General features: G+C 41.5%; 1 protein-coding gene across 7 annotated transcripts in view; it reads right to left on the reverse strand.

Annotated features, from left to right (window-relative positions):
* The window catches only part of LOC137424604 (calmodulin-binding transcription activator 2), an 884,665-nt gene that overhangs the window by 113,803 nt on the left and 756,973 nt on the right, over nucleotides 1-13,889 (reverse strand). For all 7 annotated transcript variants that reach the window (XM_078775656.1, XM_078775657.1, XM_078775655.1 and 4 more), the window contains 2 exons: nucleotides 11,736-13,706; nucleotides 5,686-5,927 (listed from right to left, as the gene is read on the reverse strand). In XM_078775656.1, the coding sequence (XP_078631782.1) occupies nucleotides 5,686-5,927; nucleotides 11,736-13,706 (2,213 nt within the window). The remainder of the gene's footprint in view (nucleotides 1-5,685; nucleotides 5,928-11,735; nucleotides 13,707-13,889) is intronic.

A 13,889-nucleotide genomic window follows, 5' to 3' on the forward strand; every position in this document is an offset into this window, starting at 1 on the left:
GTATCATATTCTTGTCACATAAATAATCTCAAGTCCATTTACTTTAATTTGTGTACCAAATATCTTCACAAAATGTCTTCATAATAAACCATCATCAAATGTATTCACAGTAGGTAGCCAATACTTCTGCCACCAGGTCAAGAATTATCTAACCAGGGTCCATTTTCCGATTGTGAACAAGAGATCATTGATGTGTGGGCAGGCAAAATGTGAAACGTTTATAAAACGTCAAGAAAATGATCTGACCCGCACAATGAAAGAAGACCTTCACATGAAACCATATTAACCAACTGTCATTTGTGAATTGTCAGATGCAGATCATGAAAACAAGTTGACAGCTTGTGACTGTGGCCACCACGCAGTCCTGACTTGACCACTTGTGACAATTCTCTGTGGGGGTACGTCAAAGCTAAAGTTCTTGAGTTGTTTCAACTCCGCTCCAGCCAATCGGAGCCCGGGACAGTGGTGACAGTCAACCAATGGGCGTTCGGAACACCAATGACGTCATGACTGAAGAACCAATCGGTGTCGCGGTTACTTAGACATGCTTATAAATGCACTAGTTCTCATCTCTTCCTTTCTCTTTATTCAGTTCTTCTCTTTGCTGTGAATAACCTTGAAGAGTACAGCACGAAAAGCTTCGGTGTTATTTTCATTACTAGTAATGGTACCCGCCCTGCGCTTCAATGGAGAAACCCAAATGAAAAGGCAAAATACCAGACATTGAAGGTTTTAAAATTTTTTAAACAATTCATATAAACATCCGTTGAATCATATCACACGCAAATCATCAAAATATAAACAGTACATGGTGCCCATTTTGAAAAAAGATTGAATTCTGCAAAACGGAAGCGGCCGCTACACGTCTTTCTCACTCGCACGTTTATGTGTGAAGAGTGCGCGCCGAATCTGTAACACTGAAGCAGTCGCTACACCTGTTTCTCAGTCGCTTTGCACACGCTGCCGTGTTACTTCAGGGCCGCACGTTTATATAGGAAGAGTTTGTCAGGAGTCGATCTACTCTCTCCTGGTATGTAGAATTTCAATAAAAGCCACATCACTGTTCATATCGGTAAATATTATTCCATCGTGTTTGGAAAAACTGGAAAATTGGAAAACCTGGAAAAACAATATAGCCTATTTCACTCCAGGGGGTCCTCGGATTACCCACCCAAAATATCGTTGCGATCAGTTCAGCCGTTTTTGCGGTACCTTCGAATGGACAGACTGATGGACGGACATTTGGTGAATTCTAGTAAGATGTCGTGTTTGTTTTCCTGTATATTAAAGATAAAGTTGCAGAACATCACATGACATCTGTTGATGAACTGAAACAACGCATTCAGGAAGCATTTGGCACCATCACACATGGTATTTTGTGTTGGTTTTCACACCGCACATGGAGAAAAATTATCTTGTGCCGTGACAACAGATGACGTCATATGGATGTACTCGATGTCTCAGAAGCTACAGTATTGCAATTGTTGTATGACTGTGACATGTTGTTATTACTCCTGTTATTATGTATTACTGTTGTTACTGTATGTTATTACTCCTGGGGCTTATGGCTCACCCTGGTAGATGGTATAAACAAATCTTGTATAAGCAGCTAAAACCATGTCCTGGGTCTTATGACTCACCCTATAGATGTCATGTAAGCCAGCATGTTATCAAGAAGGAATAAAATATTAATTATAGAATATAGTTGGCAATACTGTTTGTAGAAATAATAAACTTCTTGGAATGTGGTTTGTTCGGTGTGAGGTTGCGCCTCAGGAACCCGTGTGAATCACCTGAGCGAACTTGCAGGTTTGACATGTATTTCGACATCCATTTGGAATTAATTAGCTCAGAAAAGTTTTGGACAGTCTGCGATACTTCGGAGGAATGGCTAGGTTAACTGAGCATGTGAGTGAGAATGCAGGGAGAGGTAAAGCTTGGACTTTCCCCATCATATGGCTCTGACCGTCAATTATTCTTAAAGTAATGGCATTACTGTGAATGCACCAATCCAGCACCAACATGTTTTTAACCCTATGCCAGCCCATATAGAGGCATTGATGAGGCTCTAAAGTCTAAAGGAAAGAGCTTTACTTTGGATGGGGAAGTACTTCACTTTTGTCATGAGAGCGAGAGCTGTGCAAAGGAACAATAAACACACGTTGTGAGGTTGTTCCATAAACTGCAGAGAGTCAGGCCAAAACTGGGAAAAGGACATTCAGAGAGGTTGGTGAAAAGGCAGTGTCAGAAGGAGTGAGCCGAGAGAGGAAAAGGGCCTCAAATTCCCCCACTTCTACTTTCTAGTCTACAAATGACTTCAGTTGTGATTGCTCAAATTTCCTGCAGAGGACGCATTCCTTCAAGGAAGATCATGCATGGCGTTAGGCAGGTCATCCTGTGAATTCTGTACACACTTGGAGTGTAGCTAGGCATTTTTGCTGGCATCGTTGCTTCTATCGCGAAAGTGACACTGGATTGAATATCACTTCAGCATATGGGCCCACGCCTGGTGTTGGCTTAGCGGTTAGGGTCCAGGCTTGGGATCCGACGATCCTGGGTTTGAATCCCGGTCGATCGCTGAATTAACGCCAGGGGGTTGACTCAGCCTGTCATCCTTCTGAGGTCGGCAAATTTGAGTACCAGCTTGCTGGGAGGAATGATCCCGGTGTGTACCCCGATTTAGAATAGGTACACCATATCCGTGCGCATCATAAGAGGCGACTAAGGGTTGGTGTCAGGAAGGGCATCCGGCCATAAAAACATTGCCTCAAACAGGGAACCATGATTGTCATGGGGCCCGCAATGCTAACCCCCGCTCTAGCGGGGAAAATGGCCTTAAAAACGGTCATTCATATGGGCCCACGCAGTAATAAGAGAAGTAACTCTGAATTTACTGAAAAAGGGAGGTTTGAGGCAGTCTTAATTGGAGTCTGGAGACAATAAAATGAACCACTGGTTACTGTTTTTACAATATGAAATTAACTAGATTCATGGATGACTAGCTGTGCCTAATAGGCCACTATGCTAACAGGTTTCATCAAAAGATAGCACGTTACACTTCACAAGCACATTGTATGTCTATCTGTGAGTCTCAATGAAGATGTACAATGAAGTGAAACAGGCGAAAAGGATCTTTCATTACATGTAGTTGTTCCTTTTGCTGCTGTCGTCGTGGTTTTGGTTGTTTTTTTCTGTGCTTCTTTCTTGTTCTATTATTGTACACCGCTCCTTTCCTATGCCATCTCCAGGCATTGCAAATCGTCATTGCCGGGCACCAAAGGGGGCTCGGCAGTGACGCACGCTGAAAGAGAGTACTCAGTTTTCACTCTGGTTTCTTGTTTGTTTGTTTTCTTGCTTTCTTTCTTGGTTGTCCGGACGATATCTCAGCCATCCTTTGAGCTAGGAAGCTGAAATTTCGGCACAGTCGTGAGCAAGTCCTTTGTCAAATACGGTATTTTTTGTTTTTTGAATAATCAATTAATTGAGGAGTTATTTAATTATTAGCGTTTAATTAAGTACTTATTTAATTAATTAAATTTCATTTCTCTTCTGACCATTATTAACTCAGGCACCTTTTGAGTTAGGAAGCTGATATTTGGACATGCCAATGACCAGGTGATTTGGCTGCAAAGGGTATTTTTGATTTATTAATTAATCAATTAATCGATTAATTATTTAATTATTCGATTAATGACCCAAAAAATTTTTTTTTTTAAGTTACAGATTCTGATGAAATAGTGGTAGTTTATGTGTTCTCTGACCAAATTGATTACCAATTTAATTTTTTTATGATTATTATTTATTTATTTTCATTATTAATCATTTATTTATTTTCTTTCTCATTTGGCCAATATCTCAGGCACCTTTTGAGCTGGGAAGCTAATATTTGGACATAAGTGACTAAGTGATGTGGCTATCAAGGATATTTTTGATTTATTGATTAATCATTTCATCTATTAATTATTTATTGATTAATCGATTAATTATTTATTGAGTAATCAATTAATTATTTAATTTTTTATAAATGACTTATTTAATTAAATTTCTAAAAGATACATCTTCGGATGAAGCACTAGTGGTTTAGTTATGCGATTAGCCAATTGATTATGAAAATATTTTGTGATAATCTTTTATTGATTTTAATTATACAATTAATCAATCAATTAGTGTACACCTCTCCCTCCCAATGCAGCCTTAATGAGCTGCACTGCGGTATTGCCGGGCGCCGGAGGCGCCCCGGCAATGCCGCGCTGCAGCATATTTAATTATTTGGCATGGGGCGGTGTACTTTGAATGTATGTGTACTTGTACATTTTTGTATTGGTTCGATAAATATTACTGTGTATAATTTTGTGTGCTCCTTCCATATCCATCACACTTTATTTTAAAGAGGTTGTGCTACCATACTGTTGAAAGCACTACATTAAAGTTCCAAGTTCTGCTTCTTTTCTTTTCAATCTGAAAGACGGGCTTTTAAAAGAGGTATTTTTCTATGATTAAATAGATACATTTTTGTTTCAAGTAAATTTTCAGAATCATTGGAATCTCCCGTGATGAAGCTAACGCCGAGGGCCTTTCACTTACTCACAGCAGGCAGGTTTGTGGTCTTTCTGTCTTCTACCGACTCCTTTGCGGCCTAGCTCCCCAAGCTCTCTCTGTGCTCTGTCCCCCAAATATTCCTACAGGTCGCACAAGATCTGCCAGCAACCCTCTTATGGTGAAACTGCCAAAATCAAGACTCTCTGCTCACCTTAACTCTTTCATTCCTCTTTTCTCCCACCCCTGGAACAAACTCCCTCACTCTCTTCAATTCCCTTCCAGGTCTTTAAAACAACTGTTCACCACCATCTCTTATCTTCCCCCATCCAAAACCTTGATCTTTTCTACCCCCACTAATTCACCCCAGATCCACTTTTTTGAAATACCAACTTCTTTCCTGGAAGTCCTTGCAGTGTCCTTGTGTTTTATACTTCTCCTACCCCACCCCTTCCCACGCCTCCTCCCCCCAAGCCCTCTCCCTCCCACAGATCTCCCAATTTTATGTGTCTGATTTTTTTGTGTGATTAATGTTAGCTCTTTCACGAGCCTTGATCTTGTATACAGAAAAAAAAAAAAAAAAAAAAAATTGATTATCAATGGTACCAATTGTATTATTATGCTACCACACTCGGAACCCTTCAGAACAAAGCGTGAAGACACGCATGCATGTGAACACACACACACACACACACACACACACACACACACACACACACACACACACACACACACACACACACACACACACACACGAAGGTGGATACTTTTAGACCTGGGAGAGCTCTGTTCCACTTTATGAAACCCACATATGGAGACCCTTGCAACCAACAAACACACAGACATTCCTTTTCGTAATATATGTGAGCTGTGATAAATAATTGTGATAAATAATGGACGTAGTTGGAATAAATTATTTGGATTTTTATAAATGTGGTTCAATTCCATCAGTCCTTTATACAACAGAGGGTTAAGGAAGCAATCGAGTTGCGGGCTGTTTGGGCAACTTGGTTGCGGCATAACTGGATTAACCTGGCGCTATTTAGGAAAATCATAAAGGATATGGGGTAAGGTTAGCGACCCATGATACGCAGGTCGAAACTGTGTTTTGCAGAGAGAAATAGTCTTTGACTGTAATGACTCACAAACCTCTGGATATGACCACTCTGGAGAGAAATCCGTGACTGTGACAAGCATGCCAACTGTGTGCTCTTCGCCAGCACCAATGCTAGTTGCCACCTCCACGCAGCCCATCGTGCCGAATGCCTCTACACCCACTGTGCTGACAGCAAGTCCTCGGCGCTCTGGTCCTTCACCTTGGCAAGGGAAGGTACCTGCTTCCATGGCCAGGTTGTTCTTATCTTGCAAGTTGTACAGGCCTCGTGCCACACCTGCCAATGACACGTGACATACCACAAAGTAGTTAAAAAAACAAACTTGAACCCCTCTACAGGATGAGCCACAAAAATGTGACACCTTTTGATAGACCACAGTTTTATATCTAACAAAATTAGATATTAACAATATGCACCAAAATGACACCAAACAAAAGAAATAAATATTTTCTCAAAATGTAATTTCAAAAATTATATCCTGTATTTTATGCAGGATTGTGGGGGTTGTTAGCCTGGCGTTGGCTTAGCGGTTAGGGTGCCGGCTTGGGATCCAAGGATCCTGGGTTCGAATCCCGGTCGATCGCTGAATTAACGCCAGGGGGGTTGACTCAGGATGTCATCCTTCCGAGGTCAGCAAATTGAGTACCAGCTTGCTGGGATGAATGACCACGGTGTGTACCCCGAATTTAGAATAGGTACACCGTATCCCTGCGCATCGTAAGAGCGTGACCAAGGGTTGGCGTCAGGAAGGGCATCCGGCCATAAAAACATTGCCTCAAACAGGGAACCATGACTGTCATGGGGCCCGCAAGGCTAACCTCCGCTCTACCGGGGAAAAATGGCCTTAAAACGATCATTCATTCATTTTATGCAGGATTGTGATCTGGTGGAAACGTTTTCAATTTCTGCACACATATTACATGAAGCAATTGAAATCACTTGCATCACTGCGTCTTTCAGTTTGGGAATCTTTGTCGTTCTCTCATAGCCCCAAAAAAGGAATCGAGGGGTGAAAGAGCTGGTGACCTGGCAGGCCAGGGAAATTATCTGTGGGAGATGAGATGATTGGTAAAGTGCTCCTGCAACCAATGCATGGTAGTTTGAGTGGAGTGCGCTGCGGCACCATCGTTCAGGGTTTTTATCGGAAACAAATCTCTTTGTTGGAATTGGAAACAAGCTTCTTGTTGGAACCAAGCTCCTTCTTTTGATTTGAGATCCTCACCAAAAAAGCAGTGCTCTCCATAAGTATTGGAACAGTGAAGTTAGATTTGTTATTATTATGATATACTCTTACATGAGTCCTTTATACTTATGATATACTTTTTAGCTCTTACACGAGCCTCGATCTTGTATACTCCAAAAAAAAAAAAAACTCAATAAATGTGGATTTGAGATCAAAAGATGAATATGAGGCAAGAGTACAGAAGGTCACCTTTTATTTCTTGGTATTTCGATGCCTACATGTTTTACCATTGCAGAACAATAGCACTTTTTATGTTCAGTCCCCCCATTTTAGGTAAACATAATATTGGAACAGATTACCTTAAAGTAAATTAAAGTAGTATAATAGTTAGTATTTGGTTACATATCCCTTGCATGCAATAACTACATCGAGCCTGCGACCCATCAACGTCACCAAACTCCGAGCATCTTCATTTGAGATGCTTTGCCAATTTTTACTGCAGCCACTTTCCAGTTGTTGTTTGTTTTAGGGGTTTCTGACTTTAGTCTCCTCTTCAGAAAGTGAATGCATGGTGAATTGTATTTAAATCAGGAGATTGACTTGGCCAGTTTAAAACCTTCCACTTTTTCCGCAGATGAACTCCTTGGTTGCATTGGCAGTGTGTTTTGCGTCATTGTCTTGCTGCACGGTGAAGCGCCGCCTAATGCGTTTGGAGGCATTTTCTTGTACATAGGCAGAAAAAATGTTTCTGTACTCTTCCGAATTCATTCTGCCGCCATCATTAGTTACATCGTCAATAAAGATGAGTGAGCCAGTTATATAGGCAGCCATGCAAGGAAGTATGCTTTGGATCAAAACAGTTCCTTCCTTTCTCCACACTTTTCCCTTTCCATCACTTTGGTGAAGGTTTATCTTGGTCTCATCTGTCTATAAAACTTTGTTCCAGAACTCTACTGGGTCACCTCTGTACTTCTTGTCAAATTCAAATCTGGCCTTTCTATGTTTGGTGCTGATGAGAGGTTTGCATCTTGCAGTGTAACCTTTGTAATTCTGCTGTTGAAGTCTTCTGCGAACAGTAGATTCTGATACTTTCACCACTGCACTCTGAAAGTTGGTGGTGATGTCACTGACATTTGTTTAAGGGTTTTTCTTCACAGCTCTGATTATTTTTCTGTCATCAACTGCAGTTGTTTTCCTTGGCCGATCTGGCTGTTGTCTATTATTAAGTACACTAGTGGTTTATTTCTTTTTAAAGATATTCCAAATTGCTGTATTTGCAATGCTCATTTTGTGTGCTGTGGTTCTCATTGAATTCATCTGTTTTTTCAGCTTCCAAATTATTTGTTTTTCTTTCATAGACTCATATCCAAATTTCTTGAGTACAGTGTATCGCAATAATAAGAAATTTGAATTCATGGTTCCAATACTTATGGAGGGTACTGTAAATAGGGGCCATAAATGGCATTATCACTGAGACCACACCACACTTATTTTTGGAGAGTGCAAAGGCTATTCCACAAATCAAATGCTTTTCCTTTTTCCTGAAAATAGAATTTTTTTTGTTTGCCATCTAGTGGATGTACACTTTGCACTTTTAATGTCATCAAGGCCTCTCTCGTTGTAGCCACATATCACTGATTTGAACACATATTTCAATGCTATAGTGTAAGTCAACTTTCGTCAAATTATGTGTTAATTAGTCTCTCCCACTCCCCTAAAGTAATGGGAGAGAGTAGTGTGTGTGTGTGTGTGTGTGTGTGTGTGTGTGTGTGTGTGTGTGTGTGTGTGTGTGTGTCAGGAAGTCTGCCTGCAGAGCAACTTTAATAAAGCACCCACAATCAGCCCCAAGCAAAGTTCACCAAAGTTGTTCAATGCAACGATGTCCAAAGTTGTCCAATGTCCAAATATTTTAACTTCTAATTAAACCACAAGTTGATTTTGTAACTCAAATGTGTTATCTGAACCTGTTTCCAAATGTGTGAACGTCCACACTGCCCAGGGTTTGAGGTATTCTACAAGGCCTTCAGGCTTGACGAGAACAACTCAACTATCTTTTGGCATTGTTCAACAAAGTTGTCGAATTTAACCATAATATTTAAATGTCCAATTTAACCACAAATTCATTACTTCCCTTGAATGTGCATTATGTCCAAGTTGGAGATGATTAATCACGCATTTTATAATTTGCATAGTCTCTTCACTCTGTGGCTCCTATGTGTTGTTGTCAAAGGACATACCTATCTTTCCTTATAAATGAGGCCCGTCGCCTGTCTTTGTGACGGCTATACTGCTAGTTCACATAAATTAGTGAATAATCATGATTAGCCAGATTAAATTTTACTACATATGAACTATGACCAATGTACTTTTCACAATATATGTGGATTTGGGAATTTATCAGGTTACTTATTAACCTCACACGTTCCTGAAGTAACACAAAAAGCTGTTGTAAAGGTGCTTTTTGTCAGCCAGTAGGCAAGTGAATGCACACTAGTTACTCCCGCCACGGAGTAATGCATTCACTCGTGTCCGTGTGTGTGTGTGTGTTCGTGTGTCTGTGAACAAGATATCTGGAAAAGTTCTGAACGGATTTGGATGAAAGTTGGTGGGATGATTGCCCTTGGGATAAAGAAGAATTGATTAGTTTTTGGTGAAGCTCAGGATATTATTCCGGATCCAGGAATTTTTTGAAGGATTGTTTACCATTGGAAGATAGGGCTCTTTTTTTTTTTTACATTATCTTCTATATATTCTATATTTAACATTGTGATATGAAAATAGTTTTCATATTTGTTGTAAATGTAGTTTAAACTCGTAGTTATGCGTCAGAACGGTGTATTTTTTTTAGCAGCGTCGTCTTCAATGTTCATTTTTTTCTCTAATAAAGACATATTCTGTCATTTTAAAAACACCAAAGTGTGTATAAGGTTTCCCCGTTTCATAAAATGTATCGTTTGATACGTATATTGCTTTAAAACTGTTTTTTTTTTGTTTTTTTTGTTTTTACCTCAGAAGAAATATCAACATTTAGCTCAGCGAATGTCATTCGCGGTGTCAGTATTTGATGAACTTATAAAGACTTAGTTCCAGATTTGTCAATGGCTGAGGTATATTAACAAATAAACAGATTTGGCAAAATTCCAACTTTTTTTTAAAAGCGCATATTCACCCAGGGTTGTGAGAGGCTGGAGAAGAAGAAACCTCGCATGGGCTTCCCAGACCAAATAAATAATTCTGGTTCTGGCTCTGCGATGTCCAGGTTTATTACTCCCGCCAGGGAGTAATGCATTCGATTATGTCCGTCCGTGTGTGTGTGTGTTCGTATGTTCGTATGTTTATGTGTTTGTGAACAAGATATCTGGAAAAGTTCTGAACGGATTTGGATGAAAGTTGGTGGGATGATTGCACTTGGGATAAGGAAGAATTGATTAGTTTTTGGTGAAGCTCAGGATATTATTCCGGATCCAGGAATTTTTTTGGGAATTTTTTTTGGGAAAGATTTTTTCTGTTCAATTGCATTAAAGCTTTTATTCTTATTCTTAAATGATGTTTTTCTCCTCTAATTCCGAGATATATCAAAATAAATTCTCTGACAGTAAGGGCTTAGTTTCTTTTTCATTTATTGTTTTGGGGAGAAGGGATGTTAAACAAAACGTATTATTCCAACTAAACCCACGGCGGGAGTATGCGCTCTACTGAGTGGCGTTCTAGTTGTTGTTATTGTATAGCCCTGGACAGTTCTCTCGAACAAGCCGAACAAGGGAACAAGCCGAACAAGCACGGAGACAGCCGATCAATCTTTCAGGAGTGACCCAGAGATCCTCCACATCCTGGATGTACTCCTGCCTTCATGAAGTCAGGGCCACAACAAATTTAGAGAAGGAGAGAGAGTGAGAGTGAGAGAGAGTGAGAGTGAGAGAGGGTGAGAGTGAGAGAGAGTGAGAGTGAGAGAGAGAGAAGAGGGGATGGGCTGGTCCTTGGGGACCGATCGGCACTCTGACCGTGACCACGCTGCCCTGACAAATCCGGGCAGCAGGGAAGAATGGGGAAAATTTGGCTCCTGAGTTGCCTGGGGTACAACCAACATGAAGAGGCATCCCCGATAAGTGCGCACTAGTTGTGATATTTACTGTAATTTATATACCCTGGATAATGTGCTGCATTGGTAAATGCTCAATATTGTTGTCTCCTAGCTATTTTTTTTTTTTTTAAATGGGGGATATTGTAATCGGCTCCGTCTGTCTGTATGCGTGTCTGCCTGTCTGTCCATCTGTTCGTCACGCTATCTTCTCCTAAGTGGCTGTGCAGAAATTCACCAAACTTGGTGGTTATGATTACTACAGGATAAGAAGGTGCAAGAGAAGTGTCATTTCTGCCCCCTACCCTTGGGGTGGGTTCAAAAGGTCAAATACCAAAAAAAAGCAATTACAGGCATATTGTTAAATATGCTCTAATGAAACTTTGGACATACAATCAACATTGGGAGATGTATTAAATATATAATGATTTTATTGGATTTGTCCCCTGGTTCATGCCCCAGGGGACGGGGACTTTGGGTCACAGGGGTCAAAACATAAGTTTTTTTTTTTTTTTACTCAAAATTTGATATTGAGTCATTCCTGGAGGAACATTTTACCATCTTTCAACTGTGCTTTAGTTGAGAAGTGTGTGGATTTGTGATGGTGCATCATCTACTTTGCACTAGTTGAATTTAATTAGCTCATCTTTTAAAAAAGCTTTATTGTAAATTTACATCATTTATAATAAGTTTATCATTTGAAATTTGTCACAATTGTGTAGCCTACCCTGCATGTGCATGTCCAACAAGAAAGAAAGAAAGACAGAAACAAAAAAACATGAAGATACTTAGTGTTATGATAGAGTTAAAAAAAACAACTTACCAGCCGAATCACTTGCCATAAAATCTGCCATAAGATCAGGAAACTGGCTGTCAAATGTAAGGTCAAACTGTTCCAGGTTTATTTCCATATTTGAAGTAGCTGCAGATTGGTTGGTTGAAGCAGCAGCTTGAACACCAGGTACATCACCCTGCACAAGGCCGTACAGGTCTCTACTTCCTGGTACATCCGACGTAACAGCTAGCCCGGTGGCACCTGGCTGTAATCGAGCTCCCAGGCTGCTGATGCTGCCACTGCTGGTCACGTTAGTCGTTGAGAACTGCCTCCGGGGAGGACTTGAGACTTTTGCTGCAACAATCTCAGAGACTGAATGAGTATGAGACTGTGAGCAGGCCACTCCGCTCGTGTCCATTGCAGTCTCCACATCATGCTGACCCAATGCAGGAAGCTCAGCCGGGTATGGGTAGAAGGGACTAGGTGAACTGGGATCTGACTTGACAGTGGGAGAAGGGATGCTGGATGCAATGGTGCTCACACCATTTGAGATTCCGGTAACTGTTGGAAGCTGCGGGTGCGTCTCTGAGTGCATACAAGGTGTGATGGCCTGTGGGCTTCCAGCCTTGCTGCCTACTAGGTTTTGTGGCTGTTGCTGCTGTTGTTCCTCTTTGATGGGATGTTCTGGGAAGTTGAAGAACACATTCTGTGACTGAGGCAGCTGCAGTTGGTGTTGTTGATGTTTCTGCTGCTGTTGTTGGTGTTGCTGTTGTTGCTGCTGCTGGTTTGTCTGCATGGTTGAAGGACTATTTGGAAGCTGTGAGCAGGAAATGTTGGAATACGTTTTCTGACAGTACAAGCTGCTAAAATCCATGCTTTCCAACGTAGTGGAGGGGCTGAGGCAGCCAGTGGAAATAAGCCTGCCCTTCCCTCGGCCATTCAGCAGCAGCTGATTTGTCTGCTCCGTAGACAGCAGAAGCTGATTGGTGGGTTTTAGAGATGAACCGATTGATTCTGTTGTGACAAGCATCATGTTGTAGTCATCATCACCACTGCACTCAAACCCTATCCCTTCTGACTTGATCTCCTGCACAAGAACCCCTGTCTGTACAGACGTGACTTCTGTCCCACTAGCTGGCATTAAAGAACCGGAATCCTTGTTGCTGCCACCCCCGTAAGTTTGTCCCTGCTTTGGGCTGTTCAGGAAAGCATCAGGGTCAAAAGTAGATGGTGTAGGCAAGGTTGTTACACCCTCTCCTGTTTCCATTGTATGTGGAGGGTCAACATTAGATCCCGAGAGAACAAGTGTTGAATCAAGGCTGCCAGGGGGTAAGAGAGTCAAACCCGAGAGACCTGGCGTTGTTCCAGGGCCCAGAGATGAAATGTCATGACTAGAAGAAGGCAATGGCAAATTTGGCCGCACAGAATCGAGTGAAAGCTCATGCTTGACAGCCAACCCTAGACCTTGTGCAGTAGCTGAGAGAGACATAAATTGTTGCTGCCCACCCATGGATACCTGCTTACTTCCTCCGAGGCCAGCCATGAATATGACTGCATTTTGTGGCAGGCTACATGTAACCGTGGCCACAGACAGGCCATCACCATCTCCATAAAATCCACTATTAGTTGCGAGTGGTGAATGTTGAGTTGTATCTGGCACCTCAATATGGCTCTCTGATGATGAGGAGGAAGAAGAAACTTCATTACTGCTATGTGGCGTGACCGAGACCGACGATTGAGTCGGAGATGGAACTGACTTGGAAATCTTGTTTGGGCGGCGATCTGGAGTGGGACTTTTGCTGGGCTCAACCTCGTTCTTGTCGTCGACCAAAAATGAGGAGTTTGATGACGATGATGATGTAGATGAGGATGAAGAAGATGAAGCAGCAGAAGAGGGTATGGATGAGATGTTCTGCACCTCCGTAAGTGCCACGTGAGAGCTTGACTTTGCCTCCACCTTGGGCGAGATGATCCGATGCTTGGTGCTGTTGCATTTGTGTGGCGCGCTCCCGACAGCACCTGGAAAGATGCATGGCTATGTGTCAATTTCAACAATACAATGACATTCGGTACAGATGTTCACCAAAAAGCATGACACAATCAAGTTAGATGAGACCCGGCCATTCTCGGATGAAGTGCATATCTATTGAAAAACACTGGTTACAGTTACAATAAGTTTCCTGTAAGGTACTTCAGTGCTGG

The sequence above is a fragment of the Myxine glutinosa genome, chromosome 4 (genome assembly GCF_964187855.1).
Source record: "Myxine glutinosa chromosome 4, kmMyxGlut1.1, whole genome shotgun sequence".
NCBI classification, from domain to species: domain Eukaryota; kingdom Metazoa; phylum Chordata; class Myxini; order Myxiniformes; family Myxinidae; genus Myxine; species Myxine glutinosa.